This window comes from Dermacentor andersoni, chromosome 2 (genome assembly GCF_023375885.2).
Source record: "Dermacentor andersoni chromosome 2, qqDerAnde1_hic_scaffold, whole genome shotgun sequence".
NCBI lineage: Eukaryota > Metazoa > Arthropoda > Arachnida > Ixodida > Ixodidae > Dermacentor > Dermacentor andersoni.
The window spans coordinates 202,465,005-202,487,026 of NC_092815.1; the positions used below are offsets into that span (position 1 = coordinate 202,465,005).

General features: G+C 48.2%; 1 protein-coding gene across 2 annotated transcripts in view; it reads right to left on the reverse strand.

Moving 5' to 3' along the window:
* Window positions 1–22,022, reverse strand: part of LOC126540229 (uncharacterized) — a 78,931-nt gene that overhangs the window by 2,766 nt on the left and 54,143 nt on the right. The window contains exons 6-8 of one of the 2 annotated variants that reach the window (XM_050187027.3): window positions 11,008–11,139; window positions 8,200–8,288; window positions 3,680–3,763 (exon numbers count right to left, since the gene is read on the reverse strand). In XM_050187027.3, the coding sequence (XP_050042984.1) occupies window positions 3,680–3,763; window positions 8,200–8,288; window positions 11,008–11,139 (305 nt within the window). The remainder of the gene's footprint in view (window positions 1–3,679; window positions 3,764–8,199; window positions 8,289–11,007; window positions 11,140–22,022) is intronic. The other variant, XM_055075897.2, reaches the window with a different exon arrangement.

Here is a 22,022-nt window from a genome sequence, read left to right on the forward strand (position 1 = left end):
TTTTGCCCCACAGCGGCGCACTGTGGAGGCGGCGGTCAGCTCTTCAAGTGACACGCCAAATGCCCGCCACCTGACACGCTGAATCGATTATCAGCGCTAATAAATACCTATACAATCTGAATTTCGGATATCTAGCCGATGAAATGCTCACTCCCATTTCTACAGAGACTGAAATTTGCTAAAATTATCGCTTACTACATTATGCAACCTTTTTTCATAATCTACACACCGGCTTTCCATTATGGTATCGACACATGGTGAATAAATACTTGCAAATTCGACAAACAAATGTTACATATGCGAAAAGTGCAACTCCAGCAAGCGCTTTGAGCGCTCGGAAGGCCAGTATAGATTGCAAAAGCGGAAGTATTCTCGGTTGAAAAAGAGAGTGAACAAGCCTGCATTTGATTTGAGACTTCAATTACGTGAATGAAGACGTCACGTTTACAATGATCACCTACAATTCATGTGGCGGTAATTATAGTGCGTTGAGATAATTCAACAGGTAAGAACTAAAGTGTAGCGAAGAAAGGAAAGGCTGCAACAACTCTAAACTTTCCAGAGTTCCACAGCCACCAATAGTGAGAAAACTGCTCACGCATCACAATCCGCCTCATGTAGTTCTCTTTAGCGGTGCTAGCCAGTTTGTTGTGCCGGGTTACTATTCCAGTTTCGAACGCTTATAAAGAAGAGAAAAGTTCAAATAAGTAAGTTATTTTTTACGTTCCCAAAACCGCAATCTCACAATGAGGCATGCTGTAATGGGGGACTACGGACAAATTTCGGTCACTTGGAATTCTTTAACACTCCCTCAATGTACGGTAGGTGATGGCATTTCGCCTCGATCAAAATACGACTGCCGTGACCGGCATTCGATCCCGCGATCACGTGCTCAGCAGCGCACGCTATAGCCACTAAGCCACCAGGGCAGGTGGAAAAGAAAATGAGGAATATTAGATTTCTGAACCAAACTCATCCTCCTGCAAATCATCATCACCAGCCTGGCTACGCCCACTGTAGGGCAAAGGCCTCTCCCATACTTCTCCAACTACCCCGGTCATGTGCTAATTGTGGCCATGTTGTCCCTGAAAACTTCTTGATCTCATCCATCCAACTAACTTTCTGCCGCCGCCTGCTATGCTTCCATTCTCTTGGAATCCAGTCTGTAAACCTTAATGACCACCGGTTATCTTCCCGCTTCATTACATGCCCTGCCCATGCCCATTTCTTTTTCTTGATTTCAGCTAAGATGCCATTAACTCGCGTTTGTTCCCTCACCCAATCTGCTCTCTTCTTATCCCCTTAACATTACACCCATCTTCTTTTCATAGCTCGTTGCGTCGTCCTCAATTTAAGTAGAACCCTTCTCGTAAGCCTCCAGGTTTCTTCCCCGTAGGTGAGTGGTGGTAAGACACAGCTGTTGCACACATTTCTCTTGAGGGATAATGGCAACGTGCTGTGCATGATCTGAGAATGCCTGCCAAATGCACCCCAGCCCATTCTTATTTTTCTGATTATTTCAGTTTCATGATCCGGATCCGCGGTCACTACCTGCACCAAGTAGATGTATTCCCTTACCACTTCCAGTGCCTCGCTACCTATCGTAAACTGCTGCTCACATTACTTTAGTTTTCTGCAGATTAATTTTTAGACCCACCCTTCTGCCGAAGTAGGTTACCACATAAGCTGCGGGCTCTTGAATTTTTCGCCATCGATGCAGACATCGCTCCTGACGCAGGCATGCTGGGTTGTCACATACGTCACTGAAGCATAAAGTGAATTTTAGCCACGACAATCTCACGCAACTAGGGTGCTTTAGGGAGTCATGAAATACATATAACACCGATTAGACGCGACCTAGTACTGACGTAGAATCAAAGGGAGCCTATATGTTTTCGTATGCTGCCTGAAACAATGCCAGTTAGGGCAGTGGCAAGTGCGTGTCGTCTGCGGTGACACTGCACGAAAGATGCCGATTTCTATGCGACAGAACGGTTGCGCCATCTGTAACCGCGTGGCATGTTTCCCCGTGTTTTTCTGTAATGGTGACAAATGTTGCCACTGGTTCATTGCGGTGATATCGCGAGCTGCTGGTTTGTTGCCACAGGCTAGCTTCTGCGCCTGATATCGAGAACCAATCTCAGAAAGGCAGCCCCAGAGATAAAATACGAACTTTTCAGCCAAGGTAAGATAAAGTGTGTCAACTCTGCAAAGGTACTCACTTCTAGTGATGTGGAGAAACGGGTTATAAACGGCCGCCCGCTCAACCTGAAAGGGGTAGGCTCAGGCTAGTGTGAGAGGCCACCACGTGAAGCGATAGCGCTAATTCCATTGCATCCGCGCAAAGAGAATCTACAGGAGACCGAGAGATGGATCCAGGGTACCCTCCGCGGAGATGGGATAGGGATTCATTAAGAGGATACATTAGCTCGGGCCCAACTCCGACGCGGCCTATTCAAATACACGTAAAGCGCAAGAAGGTTTTTCTGGGAAAATCCCTGGACCGTCTTTAATGAAATTTGTTGCATTTGAGAGAGACAGTTAAATTATAGTGACTGTTGGAAGCGGAATTTCAATTTAGGGCCTTAATTTTGTAAAAAAAAATTCGTATATCCGACAGTTTGAAAAAAAAAAATATAGAGGCACGAAGTTTACAAATTCATAGCTCTGCATCAAGAACAGACATCGTAGTTCTGTAAAGGGCATCCATTAGATCATTCAAAGCGGAGAAACTGGATGTGTAATTTTACATTTAAAATGAATCTTTTACGTCGTTTATAAGGGTTCTGCAAAAGCTGTAATTTCATATTACAAAATTTTTTGAGATTCATGTGTAACAAATACATTTTGTCCGCTTTAGATTTAGTATTAGATGCAACTCACAGAATTGGCATATCATTTTTCATTGCTGAGTTACACAGTTTTAAACTTGAAAGTTTCGTCTTTTTGAAAATTTTCGATATCTGCCAATTTTTAATAAAATATTGACGACATAAATAAAATATTCTAAACTAACAGTTACTACATTTTAAGTTTTTCTTTTAAATGCGACAAACATCGTCAATTTTGGCGCAGTGGTTGCTGAGAAAAGCGAATTCTTTTTTTACATGTGTTTAGATAGGAGCACCCGAGCTAAAGCTACCTCTTAAGCGTACAGCTAACGGAAGGGGGCGGGATTTCCGGCTCGCTGCACGCTCAATACTGTGAGCCGGCGTGCCTCGGAAATGTGCCATTGGCCCTCTTCCCATCTACCATTGCAGTGAGACCTCGGCAGGAACCGCTTGTGCGGTAAACAAGTCCTCCCTGGCTAAGGTTCTCAATATCGCACGGTATGGAGAAACAACCTTAAGAAAACCGAGATAATGGCCAGATATTGCTGTTCAGGTGAGATCAGCGGTAGTCCACACCATCATTCACTTTCCGTGCAGTAGGCAAATGAGTACAAGGACGCGAAAAGGCAGAACTTGGTGCGCTTTCGTCTGAAGCAATCAGGCTGCGCTCAGCTACGCTCATCAGGGTAAAGGAGGTTGTCTCCGTTTCATCCTGGTATAGCGGAAGTGTTTCGGGGACAGCCAGAAACCGCTGCTTCTGTGATATGAACGACGCTTGTCAATAGTTCAGCGGGCACCATACTTTCCTAGTCAAATAGAAATCACACAAAGCAGAGTAAGTCACTCACTTTGCCTTGAGGTCGTGGACGATGTTCTCTTCTTCCTTGCGGACCGTGCTCAAGCAGGAAATATTTTTGTGCAGCACTTCTGTACTGTAATCGAACCAAAGGCGAGGGGTGGGACACATGCTCAAATAAAAATGAACACGATTTGGTATTGGTATTTGTTATACCAGGTGGCTTTTCTCTCTCGCTCTTTTTTTTTATTTCGAAGAGATATTAAGAAAAAACGCCTTCGGCAAATGGCGTTACTTTGTTTTTGCAGCTGCATTTATGAAATAGGCGGATCGTACTTGCGGGAGAAATCTCAATTTGCAGGTAACGTGAACATGGTTGGCTTACAAGATCTTCGAAGGCGTTGTTAAATTTTCAATCCGAGCATTCCAATGTAGTAAAAAACGGAATTGCAATGTCGTGCCTTAAGTCTTCTCTCACCAGATCCTGCATGCACAAAATGAGCGCCAGGTTTAATGCACAGGTCCGGCGCCTATTAGCAGCAGGTTATCGTAGCGTAGCAGTGGCCTTTGGGGCTGAACGCCTAAAGAAGTCGATTTCAAGGAGGGCGGACGTGATTACAGGAAGCAGTAATAGCAAAAAAAGAGTTGTGGTTATTCCGTACATTCATTCAGTATCGCACAGATTTTAAAAAGTTGCAAGTAGATATGATGTAAACGGTGATTTCACTGCTCACAATAAACCAGATAAGATATGCGTTGCCATGCAGAGGAAAAAGGAGCAGGTAAAAGGGAGAAAAAGAACAGATATTTGTCATGTGAAGCACAATAAGAACAACAGTTTCACTGACTGTCGTATGGGTGTGGTTTATAAATTTGCCTTTAGCTGTGGCCAGTTCTATGTAGGACAAACGGAATAGTGTATCAATAGAAGCTAATGGAACACAAAAGGTTGTTAACCGGTGGATCGCCCTCTAATTTTTCCGTACATTGCCAAGATTGTAACCGCACACCAGAGTTAGATGAATGCGCGATATTGTAGAGGCACAAGAATGAAGATACGCGTGTTATGGTAGAGGCATGGCATATCCATAATTGTGGAAGTGCGTGCGCGAGTCAGCCTTCGATTACTTTACATAAGGAAGAGATCAAGTGCCTTAACAGCTATCTTTCATGTAGACCGGCACATGTACCTGACTGAAACGTGGTGATATCATTCCAGAGCTTGGGCAGATGAGTTTTGTGTCTTCTTTCTTCTTTTCGCCTCAGTGCTCCCTTCAGTTGATAGTCGGCGTTCGTGTTGTCCACTTCTCTTCTCTTGTGTCCTGTCTGCACGCCTTACCTTTTTGCATAATGAATCAGAATTCTACTGAGGTTCTTCATTCATTTATTTTTAAATATTACTATATTGAAAGCAGTGTTCACAATTTTTCTGCGCAATTCGCTCGTTTGGCATTTCTAGTGATCCAGTGCACTAAACCTTAGGCAGCGCTCTGCAATGTTGCTGTAAAAGGGCTTTGTGCTCTTGTGTTCAAGCCTAGATTTTACAACAGAATTTCTTCCTGAGCTAGTTTGTGCAAATTATTGAACAGGAAACCCACTAAATAGAAAGACGCGTGCGCAATAGATATGGCCAAAATGAGCACTGAACTTACAGCTCTTCCATAATAAGTCCAGAGTTCGTCTTCTCCACATCTCTTGCGTACGCGTCTTTCTATTTCCATTTCGGAATGCACAAGGTACAAAGCAAACACAGTATGTTGTCACACGAACACGCCGCCTATGTAATCGAGCACAACCCCAGACCACTACAAGCCAGCGGCCAAATCCCATCCTCTCCTCCTAACATGTAGTCCATGCATGCGCTACATAAAAACCGCAGGCAGTGACGTTCCAACGAGTATTTGTAGGACGTAAACGTATTATTGACGTACGCGTATCTTACGAGCACCTTCCCAACCGTTACCAACTAAGGCGAACGCACGTACAACGCACAATAGTCCTAAGTAGATGACGCAAGCTTATGCTACAAGTGAAATGTTACATCTGGCGTCATCTCTGCGCGAGTGGTGCAGCTAGGACCTGCGAACGTGTTGCACTACCCTCGGAAAAGATGCCACAATAAGTTAATCACTGCTGCAACAGCGCGCACCCAATAAACACGACGAACATACGATGTGCTCTGCAATGGCCGCTACGGTGGTTCGGGCTTCTTGCCTCTAGCAAGAGGGTGGCTACCGACTTTGCTTTTGTAGAGCCACCCACTCCAGAAGCTTAAGTATATGACCTCTTTGCTCATGTATCATCCCCTTTACGGCGACTTGCTCTCGTTTTTCATTCTATCTTTAGTGAACGACTATCACTAAATATTCTCGGAGGAATCGTTCAATTTCATTGTTGCGACAAATGTTGTTCAAATGACATATTCAAGCCACCTAACCAATCGCTAATTTCTAGAAGTGCTTACAAGATACCCATATTCCAGATACGCCAAATTGGTTTGAAGCCTACTGAGAAGACCTTGTCTTCAAGATCATAGAGTGAATAAAGACGGCAAAAAGGTAAGTGTGATTTATGAATCGGCTATCATGTCTTCACTGAGGCCAGATGGTGGTGATGACATATTGGCATTGTCCTTAAAACGGGGCTGTGAAAAAATAATCGCCTAGCATGCTTGAGATAATCAGGTATACTACACCGTGGCAGCTCTTGAATGCTAGCACTTTTGGCTATCCATGCTTTCAGTTCTAGCATTAATTTGCCTACATCTCCTTAAAGGTTTGTCTTCCTTAAAACTTGTGTATTTACCTTGTATAGGTACTCTTTTCTGTAATTGAGCTGATCCTGTCAGCCTTTCCCTTCCTTTCTTTTTCACCAATACTGTCAACGTTATTTGCGTATCTCGGCTGCTTCTGAAAGGTGGACAGTGCAGCCTGTTTGGTGGGCGAAGAAAGGCGAAGTCGACACCATAGCGCTTCGCAACGTTCTTCAAAGCATGTGAGAGCTTCTATGCGTTGGGAATAATAGCACATATTTGTTATCTGCGAGCAGTTTCTTTCTCTTTTGTAGGCTGTTGTGCCTGGTGGTCCCTCGGGACAAATGATACATCACCGGCAGACGTGCAGCTGTGGAGTGCTATTCGGACTTCGTCGTTTTCTTGAGGCCAGGAAGCCGGCGACTAAATCGGTGTCACCTGAGACTAATCGGCAAGCAGTTATGTTTCGTATCTTCTGCTGTTAGACCGCCCAGAGCTGACTGGCGAGAGGAGTTCTGGGACCCAGGCTGCAATGGGTCATCGGCCTTGTGTGTCGCTAAACGGCAACGTTACTTTTTGTGTGTTTCCCGTGAAGTACCAGCGCCCGCCCGGACAACGACGTGGCCCAGCGCCGAGTGTGTCGCAAAAACAAATGAGCTCATTTGAAACAAAAACCACCGCTCTCCGTGGAAACGGTAACTACCACCAAGGCAAGTCTCGACTTTCACAAGCTGACCGTCACGGAGGGCCCACTAATTGATGAAAGCGGCCGATGTCAAGGGCTTCCGTGAGAACTTATTCAAATGCAGGTTTCCACATTGCCACGTGGTTTCCTCGTATTCGGGGGTGATCGTGCCACATTGGAGGTGGAGTATACGGAACGGTGCGAAGTTTTGAGGGATTTTGTGAACGGTTCGACAGTTGTGATTGGCCGAGAAGAAGGACATTCAATTCCCTCGTCGAGTGAAAGGTGGAAATGAACTGCATAAAAAGCGGAGCTTGAGTGTTGTGAAGGTGCTCAGATATGAAAGGACTCTGACATGTTGTGGGCCAGAGAGCCGTTGTAATTCATGCATATTTGTATATAAAGCCTTTTTTTTCTCATCTCTTGGACACCTTGGTGGCCGCTGGGACCACCTACTTCACAACATGCCACACTCACCGTGGTGGCTTAGCGGCTAGGGCGTTGCTCTGTTAAGTACGAGGTCGCGGGGTCAAATTCGCGCCGTGGAGCCCACATTTTGATGGGGGCTAAATGCAAAAGAGCGTCCTGTGCATTGAGGATACGGTGAAAATCCCCTGATAGTAAAAATTAATGTGGAGTCCCCTACTATTCGTGGTGTTGGCGCATAAAACCTCAGAATTCAATTGAATTGTTTTTTGTTGGTTGTTCCTTCATTTTTGTGGACATCATCGTCTTTTGACAAGTGGTGTTTGTTTCCACAGTATCTCGTGCTGCTACGATTGCTTTCTACAATAAAGGCATCAGTACGTAACATAGGCTATTCCTCGATGCTCTATTTCTACGTTTTTATCTTTATTTTTGGCCGCAGGAAGAACCGGCTATCCCAAAACCTTATTTGAGAAAAGCAGTATAAAAGAAAAAGATAAAAAAGCAAGAAAACACTGTCAATTTTTTATATTTCGAATAGACAGGACACTAACAAATAAGTCCATGGATCACGTAAAAAATAAAAGAAAGTGTCCGCGCCGGCTTTGAGGTATCCCACCAAGGAAAAAAAATATAGGGGAGATCACTCAATTGACCAGAACTTGTGCTAACTCTGTCAACTCAAAAATAAACAGTATACATTCCTTACCTTGCAATACCAACTATTGTAGTGTGAACGCCAGGAAACTTGGTCAAACTGTACTGCAGGGCCAGTCTCTCTATGCTGTAACCGGCCTCCTAAAAAAGAATAGTGAGTTATTCAATTTATGACGATGGTGGAGGGTTAAGACATTGCGGTATTGTTGGTACTATTGCTCGCATGGGGTTGTCGGCAGAAATAAGTTGGCAGGATAACGGGCTTGTCTTAGATCTGACTTGCAGACATTCACTGTACCTGTGCTCTTCAGTGCCTTATTTCAGTGATCAGCATGATAATCACTGACTTCACGTTGCCCGCAAAACAAGAACAAAGCTTCCAATTGAAGAACTCGCAATTTCTACAGTATCTATATCTCTTTCCGCGAAGTCGGCTCTAGATGAGCGTCCTGTGCTGTCATTTGGCTCAGTGTGATTGGCCATGTTGCTGCTGTGTACGCAAAGATGCGAAGTCCGGATAGTCTGTTCAGAAATGTGTTCTTGGGTCTCCCACCGCAAAGCGGTTTCTTCAATGCTTCACGCCTCAATGTTGGTAAGGCGCCCAAGTAGCACGCATGTGGTACATGGTTGGTGTACGTATGTCGCATAGCTGGGACTCCATGCAATCTTGAACCATCACGAAGTTGTTATGACGCTGGGTAATTTCAATTTTGTCATTATGGTATATGTTTTCATTAGAAGCCTGAAGACAATCGTATTCAAAGAGAATTCTATTTTGTTTGGTTCCATTTGACCACCATGACCCTTTAGTCAGACTACCGCTCGGCTACAGAAGACTGGAGCCAACATACAGTACGCTGCAGACGCTGCGCCATGATGTACGACAACCTTCGCTTCCGAATGTACCCGATATCCAGATGACTCAATTGACGTGGAAAGACAAGTGACAAAAGACACTTGCGCTCACTCCAATGCCTTTAAAATGTAAGACTCACTCAGATTTCGACTCATGCAATGTCTGTCACACATTAACTCACTTGTGCTTAGACGTGCCACTCGTACACACTCGAGCTCACTCGGACTCAGTCTCACGCTCACTCATTCTTAACCACACTCATGCCCAGCAATGAGGGCGACACGTACTCGTACTAATTTGTACTTACTCAGACTCGCATTAGCCGCACTTGAACTCTTTTGAACGGTACGGCATGCTTAGAGTGCTAAAAACAGGTTATGGAATAGACGTGCAACACAAAATAAACAGGACGGGTTCCGTCAGCGTACTCGTCAATTGCCTGGCAAGCTTGTCTCACCAAAAGCAATCACCTGCTTTAGCTTCATGTGCTAGGTCTTATTTGGAGTCTGTTTCAATTAGAACTATTCAACATTATACGGAAGCGCACGGACTCACAAACCAGTTTGAACGTCAGGGAGTCAAAGAAAGCAATCATGAGAGTTAGTATGCCAAGGTAGTGACAGTCAGTTCCACACGCACTTTAATTCCTGATTTAAATTTATTTGGTTCCTTTTCGTGCACTTTTAGCGGTGATTAATGTTCTCATGATAACTTTCTCAATAAAAATGCAAGCGTAAGTATTCCAACTATAGTGGCTGTCGCATAGCGTAGAAAGACAATCACCGTAGCTGGATTCTCCCTGCAACATTTCGTATTGCGAAGAAACCAGCTCTTACACGCTAAGGAAAGTTTCGCAAGAATGAGTTAACTTGACAGTTCAGCACAATGCGTTGGCGGGCTAGTTGGTGCGAATCCATGAATACTTCGTTTAGCGCAAAACAACAGACACACGAAAGACGACAGGACAAGCGCCTGGTCCTGTCGTCTTTCTTGTGTTTGTTGTTTTGCGCTAAACAAAGTATTCATGGAGTTAAATTGCTTGGAGAAAAATTGGCTGCATATCCATGCTTTTGAGATGACTGGCTATGTTAGAGCGATTAACAATCTATCTTATGATGTCCTCTAAGTAATGTTGATGTGTCTCAGATGTTCATATGATAATTATGAAAAAAAAACGGCTTGTACCCTGTGACGTATACCCAGTGAGCGTATTTGGCAGGAAAACGTTTAGAAGCGGACAGACAGATCGGCAAACCAGACATAGAGATTTACCGCAAACTGGTTGAAGTTTCCCAAGAGTGATAATCTAATGAAATATACAGGAAAAGCCGGAACACTACCTGGCCTTAGCGCGAAGCCTCGAGTGAGTGGTGCTCACACAAAACTGCGAGTAACTCCGGATGTAACGTCACAGATTTCCAAATACATTCTTACATGTGGGCTGTCGTGGCGCAGTAAAATATCTTGAAGCCGGACATGTTCAATATTTGGTTCGTTCACAATACAGTGTAGTCCATCTTAAGCGACAAAAATTCAACCATGCCCTTGAAGAAGTCGTCAAAATGCATGACGTCCCGAAGAGCTGGTGTGAGAACTGAAGGCTGTGGCGCCAACCTAATGCGATTTTATGTCTTTCAGTTTCATGTCACCAAGGCTCTTTTCACAGAAAGAGTGGCATTTATTTTTTGCTGCTGTAGGAGGTAATATATTAACATGGCTAAATGTTTTCTTTCGCCTCCCTTAATGAATGAATAACTTTATTTGACCGGATTAAAACCCTGCAGGACCTGTGGTTTGGGAGACTACAGACACATCTGCTCACAGTAGAGCTCCATCACCTCTCCATCACCTCCATGCCCCGGCGCAGGACATTGTCCTGCAGGCCAAGCTCAGAGCTGCCTAGGGCCGCCCCCTACAGCTCCAGACTCTTAAGTCGGGATGGGAGGGGAAGTGCGATGACGATATTGGCTGTAATGCCGAGAGATCTGAGGTGGCTCAGCTTACCTTACAGAATTGGGCGGCCTCAGCGCAGGCCTTCTTGAGGTCCTCAGCTGCAGGGTGCCAGGCAGGCGGTGGCGATGACGTCAGCAGGCCCATGCCAAGGGGGGCCGCGTTGGCCACGCCCAGTCCCATGCTCTGCGGGTTCAGAGCGTCAGCGGCCATCGTTGGAGGAGGCGAGAGACGCGAGGCAAAGTGCTCACCATAGCCACCCATGAATTTAACAATTTAAAATAACGCGCTATCCTTTACTGACATTCTCCAATCAGGCGTTACGAGCGTTCGTTTACCTTAATTAATGGTATAGCCTGAAGAGCCATTTTTCGTCAGGCCTGAAGTTTACGTGAATCACAGCCAAATTAAGCTCAGTACGAGACAGTAGCAAATTTAGTGCGAAACAATGTATAGCCACGAGGCGTGATGCTGCAACTTGCATAACATGACGTCTGACGTATAAAGCTACCCTTATAATGTCCCTGAAAACTTGACCAAAATGGCTATTGAGACCTAACGACATATAGTCCAGAATCTGGCACATTAAGGTTGAAATGAGCACCAGTATACGTTCTGAGATAATGTGAGCCTTGCAAAGTTACCGTGTTTACCATGCTTATTGTGTACACGACTCGATCCGCTATTGATTTATCTCCAGTCGCATTGACCATGATACAGAGAGAGAGAGAGAGAGAGAGAGAGCAAGAAATCATTATTATTATTATTTGAACGGAGAGAGGAGCGTGGGAGGAACCCTCAGTCCAGCGTCCCTAAGATGATTCCGGCGATGTTTCGAGCACCTTGCATCATAGCTCAGAGGACCTCAGGAGGTCCGTCGCGGAGGGCATCGTCCCACAGCTCTTTGTTTCGTAAGGGGCAAAGCAGAGCTGGCAAGGGAGGAAAGGTTTGCAGTGCACTCAACTGTGACATGGGAGATAGTGGCCGCGCTGCCACAGCCAGGGCAACGGTCTGCGTAACAGTGTGCGCAGAATTTATTGAGAGAACCAAGATTGGGAAAAGCTGCGGTTTGTAACTAGCGTAATGCCACTGCTTCCTCTCGCGAGAAGGACGGCGGTGGTGAGCAGTAGGTGCGACGAATGGGTGTATAAGAACGGAGGATTTCTTTGTAACGGAGCAAGGGATCTCCCCACCCTGAACTAGTCGCCTCACCATGCCGAACCACCTGGAGGGAAATGTTTCGGGCAACCACATGCGCGCATTCGTTACCCGGCCACGGGGTATGACCAGGAGTACAGAGTAAGTGGATGCGGGGAGGTGTGGTTAGTGCATATAGCAGGATCTGTTTGAGAATGTGGTGTGCCGCTCTCGGTATGCCATGTCATGATAGGAACGCCCAATGCCTGTTGCGAGTCCGTGAATATATTGTAACGGACAGTTAAGGAAACCCAGATACAACTATTTATTGTGGGCGAACTTGTGCCCTGGGGTAAATAAAAAACACTGCCGCGTTCTAAACGGGAGATCAGGAAGGCCTTCTTCTTCTCTCTCGAGCGTCGCTTCACCTCGTCTTCTTCTTGTAGACGCCGACAACGGCCACCTGCGATGCGAGTGCGTGCGGCGAAAACACGTGCCATTACTTCGTCCTTTTCCTTCAATACTCCGTTGTCGTCTTGAGGGGGCGCACGAACCTGCGCGCGTTGTTTAAATGTTTCTGCCTTGTATCATTATCCCCCCTCCAAAACGCATCGTCCCGATGCGTAAAGCGACGAAATTGTTCACAAGCAGTTGTCCACACTAAAGTGGTATATGGCACAGAAAAGATGTTTGGTCGAATAATCACTGCCTGTCATAATATGGCTTCAGTCTGACCACATGTACAGTTTCTGTGCGACGCCGGCATCGTGATGAGCTCACTTGTCCTTCTGGCGTAACATCGTAGTTCAGGGGACTGATGCGGCGAAGTACTCGGTAAGGGCCGAAGTAACGGCGCAAAAGCTTTTCGGACAGGCCGCGCGTCCGCACGGGGGTCCACACCCATACTCTGTCACCTGGTGCATACTCGACTTCCCTTCGTCGCAGGTTGTAACGGTCCGCGTCGATGCGCTGCCTTTGTTAAATGCGATGTCGCGCCAGCTGACGTGCTTCTTCGGCCCTCTGTGTAAAGTCACTGATGTCAGGGTTCTGTTCTGTACTGTCGCTGACAGGCAGCATTGCATCCAAGGGTGTGGTAACTGTTCGACCAAAAACAAGTTGGAATGGCGTTACTTGAGTGGTTTCTTGCAATGCGGTATTGTAGGCGAATGTAGCATAGGGTAGGATCTTGTCCCATGTACGGTGTTCTAAGTCTACGTAAATTGACAACATATCGGTCAGCGTCCTGTTCAATCGCTCGGTTAACCCATTTGTTTGAGGATGATAGGCAGTTGTTTTCCTGTGGCTGGTATGAGTCAATTTCATGATGGATTGCGTCAAATCGGCTGTGAACGAAGTTCCTCGGTCCGTGATAATAATTGCAGGGGCACCGTGTCGTAATACTATCTTGGTGACAAAGAATTCAGCCACTTCAACGGCCGTTGCACTGATTAGAGAGGATGTCTCGGCATATCGCGTTAGGTAATCAGTCGCTACTACAATCCATCGTTTCCCCGATGACGATGTCGGAAAAGGACCAAGCAAGTCCATTCCTACTTGTTTGAACGGGGCTCCTGGGGGTTCTATTGGTTGAAGGAGGCCTGCGGGTTTTAATGGAGGCGTTTTGCGTCTTTGGCAATCCCGACATGTTCGTACATAATGCTGCACTGAATTCAATAGCTTTGGCCAGTAGTATTTAGCATGAATTCGGGCGAAGGTTCTGCTCACTCCGAGGTGTCCTGCTGATGGGTCATCGTGACAGGCTTCTAAGATTTCCGATCGCAAAGCTGAAGGAACAACGAGTAGAAATTTCTCTGTGCTGTGCTCAAAATTTCTTTTGTACAGGACGCCATTTCTCATCACATACGATGACAATCCCCGGCAGAAAACTCGCGGAACATGGACGTGGTGTCCCTCGAGGTGCCTGATGAGTAGAAGCAACTCAGCGTCAGACTGCTGGTGTTTGGCCATCTCAGATGTGGTCACGGCTCCAAGAAACGAAAATTCGTCTCCATCTTTCACAGGAGCAGATTCGACCGGAGCACGTGATAAACAATCAGCGTCACTGTGCTTGCGACCTGACTTGTACACGACCGTTATGTCGTATTCCTGCAGCCTCAGACTTCATCTAGCAAGTCGTCCAGACGGATCTTTCAGGTTTGCAAGCCAGCACAATGAGTGATGGTCACTGATTGCTCGGAACGGTCTACCGTATAAGTATGGTCGGAATTTTCCTATGGCCCATATTACTGCGAGGCATTCTTTTTCGGTGGCTGAATAGTTGGTTTCAGCCCTCGAAAGAGTGCGGCTAGCGTATGCAATCACTCTTTCCTCTCCGTTTTGCCATTGAACGAGGACGGCACCAAGTCCTAAATTGCTGGCGTCTGTGTGGATGTCTGTTTCCGTTTCCTCATCAAAGTGCGCAAGGACCGGGTGGTTTTGAAGTCGCCGTCGCAGCTCATTGAACGCATCTTCTTGTTCACTGTGCCATACGAAAGGCATATCTTCTTTCGTTAATCGCGTTAACGGCTCGGCAATCTTCGAAAAGTTTTTGACGAAACGTCTGTAATAGGCACAAAGTCCTAGGAATCGCCTAATGGCCTTTTTGTTGGTTGGTCTAGGAAACTTTTCTACTGCTGCGGTCTTCTCAGGGTCAGGACGGATGCCTTCGGAGCTAATCACATGGCCGAGGAAAAGGAGCTCATGGAAGCCGAAGTGACATTTTTGTGGCTTTATCGTCAGCCCTGCTGAACTAATAGCTTTGAGCACAGTCCTTAGTCGTTCCACATGCTGAGCAAAGGTGGTAGAAAAAATCACGACATCGTCGAGATAAACCAGACAGGACTGCCACTTTAACCCGGAGAGCACAGTGTCCATCATCCGCTGAAAGGTGGCAGGTGCGGAACAGAGGCCGAACGGAAGTACCTTGAATTCGTATAGTCCGTCTGGTGTCACGAATGCTGTCTTCTCACGATCCCGTTCGTCCACTTCTATTTGCCAGTATCCGCTTTTGAGGTCGAGAGAGGAAAAGAATTTCGCATCCCGTAGTCTATCGAGGGTGTCATCGATCCTCGGAAGTGGATAGACATCCCGCTTTGTGACGACGTTTAGCTTCCGATAATCAACGCAGAAGCGCAAGGTCTGATCCTTTTTCTTTACCAGCACTACAGGCGAAGCCCATGGGCTGGTCGATGGTTGAATTACGTCGTCTCGAAGCATTTCTTCGACTTGTTTGCTGATGACCTCTCTCTCCTTCGGTGACACTCGGTAGGGATGCTGGCAAATGGGCCTCACAGCTTCGTCGACAATGATGCGGTGTCTGGCGATGGATGTTCTCTGGACTTTCGATGTCGTTGAGAAACATGAGGCGAATTCTCGTACAAGGTTCTCTATTTTCTGCTTCTGGCTCGGTGATAGTGCTGCTTCGATGTGGACGGATGCGAGTATGGAGTCTACGTTGTCAGACTCCAGTAGTGCACCATCGGAAGAGCTCAAATCCGTAATTTGTTCATAATCGTTAAGGCGGGCAATGACGGTTCCCTTCGCAACATGCTGAACTTCATTTCCAAAATTAGTCAGGAAGACATTTGAACACCCGTCACGCAGCCGAACAAGGCCCCTTGCCATACAGATCCCTTTTTCGAGTAAGAGCCCAGTGTTACTGTCGGCTATTCCTTCATAGTCGCTGAATACGGTGCTTCTTACGGCGACAGCTATGCTGGATCTTGGGGGTATCGTGACGTCGTCGTCTATAATCTGAAGCGCATCGAATCGTTCTTCACTCTCGAACGTCGCGATGGCGTGCTTCGTTGAGAACGACACACAGGATTCCTGCAAGTTGATAACTGCACCGTTCGCCTGCAAAAAGTCCATTCCAATAATTACATCCCTTGAGCATTCTGATAGCACAATGAAACTGGCGACGTATGTAAAGCCGCGTATTCCGATTCTAGAAGTGCACCTGCCCACCGGGTTGATAAGGTGTCCACCGGCGGTTCGAATTTGCGGTCCTCTCCAAGGAGTCAGCACTTTTTTCAGTCTTCTGGCAAGTACTTTGCTCATAACGGAATGGTCTGCGCCTGTGTCTACTAAAGCAGTAATTTCGCAGCCGTCTATAAACACACATAAATCGGAAGCTACGTCACTCTTTTCGCAACTGCTCTCGCGTCCGTCGTTATATTTCAGAATCAGCGCTGGAGGCTCCGTTCGTGCGTCGACAGCGGCCTCACCTCCACAGGTCGCCGGCATTAGTTTTCCCGACGTGGGCTTTGGGGGCGTCGCCTTGGGGAGCTTGAGGATGGACGCGGGCTCGGTGATCGATACCTCAGCGGCACTGTTGACCGAGGTTGGTGTTGCTGTGAAGTCTGCGGGCTTTGGCGCGTTGACAAATACTCCTGGATCTCGAAAGGGCGTTCACCGTTTCTTGGGCAAGGAGCGTTTATGGAAAACCCCCTAAGTCCCGCTCTGCGGTATTCGCACATCCTGTAGAGATGACCAGCTTCGCCGCAGTGGTAGCACAGCGGGATCCTATCAGGAGTGCGCCATATGTCAGCTTTCCGGTATCTCGTCTCCGGCGGAGACGGCAAGAACCGAGGTTCAGGTACATGCGCAGTTGCCGCTACGAAGGTACGTCCTGGAGATCCTCTGAGTACCTCGGCGTACGATACCGTCGGCCGTACCGGTGACGACGCTTGCGGCTGTGCTGGTGGGTGCTGTTCGCGGACGGCTTGTCTCACTTCTTCGCGAACCACTTCTGCTAACGAAGAGACCTCTGTGGGGCCGTTGTTCCGCTGTTGCCTCTGGAGCTCTTGTCGAACCACAGACCTTATGAGTTCTCGTAAGACCTCGACGCTGTTCCCGAACATTGCCGGCATCGCATCCACAGAGGCGATGTTCATATCGCGGTTGTAGAGTCTCGCACGCTGTTGAAGAGTCCTTTCCATAGTGGTCGCCTCGGAGCGGAATTCGGCGACGGTGCGTGGAGGGCTGCGAACCAAACCAGCAAAAAGCTCCTGCTTCACGCCGCGCATCAGGTGCCGAAGCTTCTTGTCCTCGCTCATGCTCGGGTCGGCTCGGCGGAATAAGCGGGACATATCTTCGAGATACATTGCCACGCTTTCGTTGTTTCGCTGGCTTCTTGCTTGCAAAGCGGCTTCAGCTCTTTCCCGGCGGTCTGTGCTCGGATACGTGGCCAACAGCTCCCGTCGGAAGTCATCCCATGACCGGAGGACAGCTTCGTGGTTTTCAAACCACGTTCGCGCACAGTCTTGCAACGCGAAGTAAACGTTGCGGAGCTTCCGGTTTTCGTCCCATCCGTTGTAGTCAGCGACGCGCTCGAAGCCTTCCAACCAGTCCTCGGCGTCTTCGAAGGTGTCGCCGTGAAAAGGCTCGGGCGTTCGCGGCTGATCAACCACGATGCGGGTTGAGGCTGTCTGAGATGTCATTTCTGTATTGTCTGCTGCTGCTATTATAGTCTGCTCCGGCAAAAGAGGAAACTCGGGCGGCTCACCACGTAGGCGACGGCTCGTGCGCTGGTGGACGGGCGTAAGCTCGTTGGGTCTGAGATGGCGTGGTTCCGGGCTGCTTTCTCCAACTCTAATTGGGCTGGAAATCATTACCCAGCACCTCCACCAGAATTGTAACGGACAGTTAAGGAAACCCAGATACAACTATTTATTGTGGGCGAACTTGTGCCCTGGGGTAAATAAAAAACACTGCCGCGTTCTAAACGGGAGATCAGGAAGGCCTTCTTCTTCTCTCTCGAGCGTCGCTTCACCTCGTCTTCTTCTTGTAGACGCCGACAACGGCCACCTGCGATGCGAGTGCGTGCGGCGAAAACACGTTCCATTACTTCGTCCTTTTCCTTCAATACTCCGTTGTCGTCTTGAGGGGGCGCACGAACCTGCGCGCGTTGTTTAAATGTTTCTGCCTTGTATCAATATACGCTTCCTCTGGAGCATGGATGGCATATCGAATCGCAAGAGCAACGCGAGAATTTCTCCGTAAGCGGCATTTGTTCCGCGCACTGCAGCAGAGTCTCTCAGGGATTCGGTGTCATCCAAAACTACCGAGGTACAGCCCTCTTGAGTGCGTGATGTGTCCGTGTATACAGTAGGTGTTTCCAGGACGTTTGCAAGCATGCGGCCAAGGTATCGTACACGGGTTTTGTACCGTCCTTTTTCCTGCTCGCGGTGCATATTACGTGGCGATGGATGGATACTTAGTGCTTGGCGTATCGCGGACTACAATGTCGTTGGACGGGTTTCAGTCTTAGGGGGTGTGGCAGAGTATCCTAGCCGTGTCAGAAGATGGCGGCCAGTAGGGAGGAGTTAGAGGCGCTGGCGATGGCTGACCCAATGTGCCTCTAGCAGCTCGCCTAGTATGTTATGTGTCCCTAAGTTAAAGAGACGGCGTGTCGATGTATAGTTCGGGAGGACATGGGCCAGCTTCGTCTCTTTGGGAATCATTGTGTCTATGCGAAGCTGTTGCGCTTGGGTCATCCGCTGAAATAGGAGATAGTATGTAAGTTGGCCGATCACGCATGCCTCGACCAAGCGCAGCTCACCATTGAGCTCACCAGTATGAGCTCAATCTGTCTGGTTAGAAGGGTAACAGTATAGTTAAGCCTACCATCCGCCTGTACGTGTAGGTCAAGGATGCTAGCACGATTATCTTCCAGTATGGGTTAGCCATCCACGTGCACAGTGATAGGGAGAGTATTGGAACGGCTGCGGGGGCGAATGATTATGAGCTCCAACTTTTGCGGAGCCCATGTTAAGCCGCGTTTTCTCCCGTACTCGGAGACAGTGTCGACTGCTTGCTGCAGTCGGTCCTGGATGACTCCGTCAGAACCCCGTGTCGACCAGATGGTAACGTCGTCCGCATAAATAGCGTGGGCGACATCAGGGATCTGGTAGAGTAGCCGGGGGAGCCCAGCGAGCGTGATATTGAATAGAGTACGGGAAATAACTGAGTCCTTGGGTGCCCCACGTCCTACAGGGCGAATCGTACTGGATCGATGCGATCCCATTCCTACAGTGGCTGTGCGATCTCGAAGAAACGCGTGGATATAGTTATACATATGATTTCCGCAGTGCGAATGTGCAACATCGCGAAGGATGAGATCATGTTCAACATTATCGATTGCCTCTTTTAGTTCTAAGCCGATGAGTGCTCTCGTTTAGGCGCACGACGGAGGTCCTATGACTTCCTCCCGCAATTGTAAAAGCCCATCTTTGGCACATCGATGAGCTCGATATCCGAATTGAAAGCGAGAAAAGAGTGATTTTTCTTCGAGGAAGGGCTGCAGAGGCCGCAAGAGTACATGCTCTATGAGCTTGCCAATGCAGGATGTTAGGGAGATGGGCCGTAAGTTTTCGCCCTTTACAGATTTGCCCGGCTTAGGGATCAGTGTAATGTCGGCGTGTCGCCATGCTTGAGCAAGCGATCCCTTGTGCCAGCAAATATTGAAAATATGGTTGAGGTGGTTAATATCCGCGACCCTCAGGTTACGAAGAGTGGCGAATTGCATGTTGTCGGCTTCCGGTGCCATGTAGCGGCGCAGGTCTTGTAAGACCGCGAGCACCTCGTCACATGTGATGTCTGCATCCAGCAATTCATTGGTCTTGCCTACATAAGGATAGTCAGGGTACTGCGGCGGCGGGCCTGTGGGTATGAAATGTTTCTCTAGCTCCCTGAGGAGTGCAGACATATCGTCCCTGTACTCGTGCATTAGGACGTGCAGCTGATGAAATATTTTTCCATTTGTTGTGGTGGGGTCTTTCAGTAAGAGAAGAATTGACCATGTTTTTTCTGTGCTCAATGTGCCTGAGAGGCGATCGCAAAATGTTCGCCAGTTATTGCTCGCAAGGGTCTTTGTATACTCCTGCGATTCCCGTGTAATTTGGTCAATACGTTTCCTAAGGTGCGGTTGAGACGTCGCTTCCATCGCCGTGGCAACCCTCTTCGGGCATTGCAAAGATGAATTAAATGTGGGTTTATGTTTGGTGTCTCAGTTATGGTACTCAGTGGTGGCCTCTAGATCTTGCGTGAGAGATTGAAGCCGGCGTTTGTAACCCTGGCCCTCAGGTGGGTCCTGGCGGTATTCCCCCAATTTCCCCCAATTTCGCCCAATTCGTTATACGCACATTTCGCTCAGGCCTGCGCGCACCCCGTAATGACAAGGTGGTCGCCACAATGCAGTGGTCACTACCAAGGTGCCCCGCTAAAGGATTGTACGCAACGAGTGGGCCAGTATGGCGCACGAAGGTTAGATCAGGGCAGGTACGACGAGATACGTTTTTGCCTATCCCAGTGGGGTGCTCTGGGTCGGTAAGCAGTGTGTTTCTCATATTACAGATGACATTCCATAAGCGGGTCCCTTTAGCCTGCGATTTAACGTAACCCGATTCAGTATGCGGGCCGTTAAAATCGCCGCACACCCTAGAAACCCGTTCAAAACTACCGAATTCTGTTAGTAGTTGGTGAAAACAGTGGGTGTGCAAACAGGGGAACTCTATATAGTATGAACAGACTCTCGCTGCGTTTTCGTTGCGTAATTATTTCGTATATTTGATGAGAGATGTCAATGCTAGTCGTATGCATGCGACATGTAACATGTTTCGAAACTAAGGCTCCCACAAGAGGAGTGAGAGACACCAGAGAGTGTGCTGTAGCTGAAAAAAGAAGGGGTGCAATTGATTTCCTGTAAGAGGATGACATCGGGAGGGTTCGTGGATGGGCGACCTCGTTTTTGGCAGAATCCCCTACAATTACAATGCCACACCACTAGTTGCTATGCGTTACGAGGTGTCATCATCATCGTGAGAGGAAGCAGGAAGTCGTGTATAGGGATGTGGGCGCCGGTTACCCACGTTAGAAGGTTGCGGCCGAGAGCTTTGATCGGTCGGTCGGCTTTCGTTGTAACCGCTAAGCCCAGGAACGTGCATGCGTGCGACAGGGCACTCTATAGCTGGTTTGACTTGCTCCGTAATCCCCATTCGAAGGTCCTCCATTTGGCGTTCTGTCCTGTTCAGGGCCGCCTGCATACTAGTGCTAATCTCTGCCACCAGCGCGTCCATCTGTTTTTGCAGGCGCTCACAGAACTCCTCCATGTCACGGCGTAGACGGGCTATTTCTTTTAGAGGATTGGGGGTTGATAACGTATTAGTAATAGGGGAAAGGGTAGGGAGATATTTCCGGGTTGGAGCGAGCTGTGGAGGACCCTCGGCCCGACCTACCTCCCGAGGCGCTTCCGTTGCTGTTTTCTTCTCGGGGGTCCGCTTCACCCCTGAGGGGGCCAGGGTCACCTTGGCTGGGGCGCTGGTCTGCAGGGCCTTCTTCTAGCGTTGTTGGAAAGATGGGGAAGGAGGGCGCTTCTCCGGGAAGCGCACCGGTGCCTCGTGGGATCGGGACCAAGACTTGGAAGCGGGTCCGAGACTTGGAAGCGGGTCCGGAACTTGCGACGGGATCTCGAGTGGGTCTCCGACAGTACTAGTTCGGTCTCCTTCGTTGGAGTGCGTGACGTTTAGATCTCCGCCGTATCTGTGACTGTGGTCGGTTCGCAGGAGGGTTGGAGTTCAGGCTGCTGTTTGTCGAGAGCTTTGCGCACCCAAGCCTTGTTCAGTGTCTGGTTAGCACGCCGCGGGCAGTTTGGATCCGTTGTAGGTTGGGTCCCGTCACAGGATCTGCAGTGTGGGGTGCACGGATGCGATGGGGTGGGTTTGGCAGTCCCGCACGTCACACAAATGACCACATGCGGCGTAGGACAGTAATCAGCCCAATGGCAGAGCTTATGAGCTATTTTGCATACCAGTTGGCGGGGGTATGGGGTAGCAGCGGAGTTCTGAACCATAGAAACGCATGTGGCGAGGCATTTTAAGTCCTTCAAATGTTACCAACGCAACGTTGGTCTGACCCATCATTCTTGCTTGAAG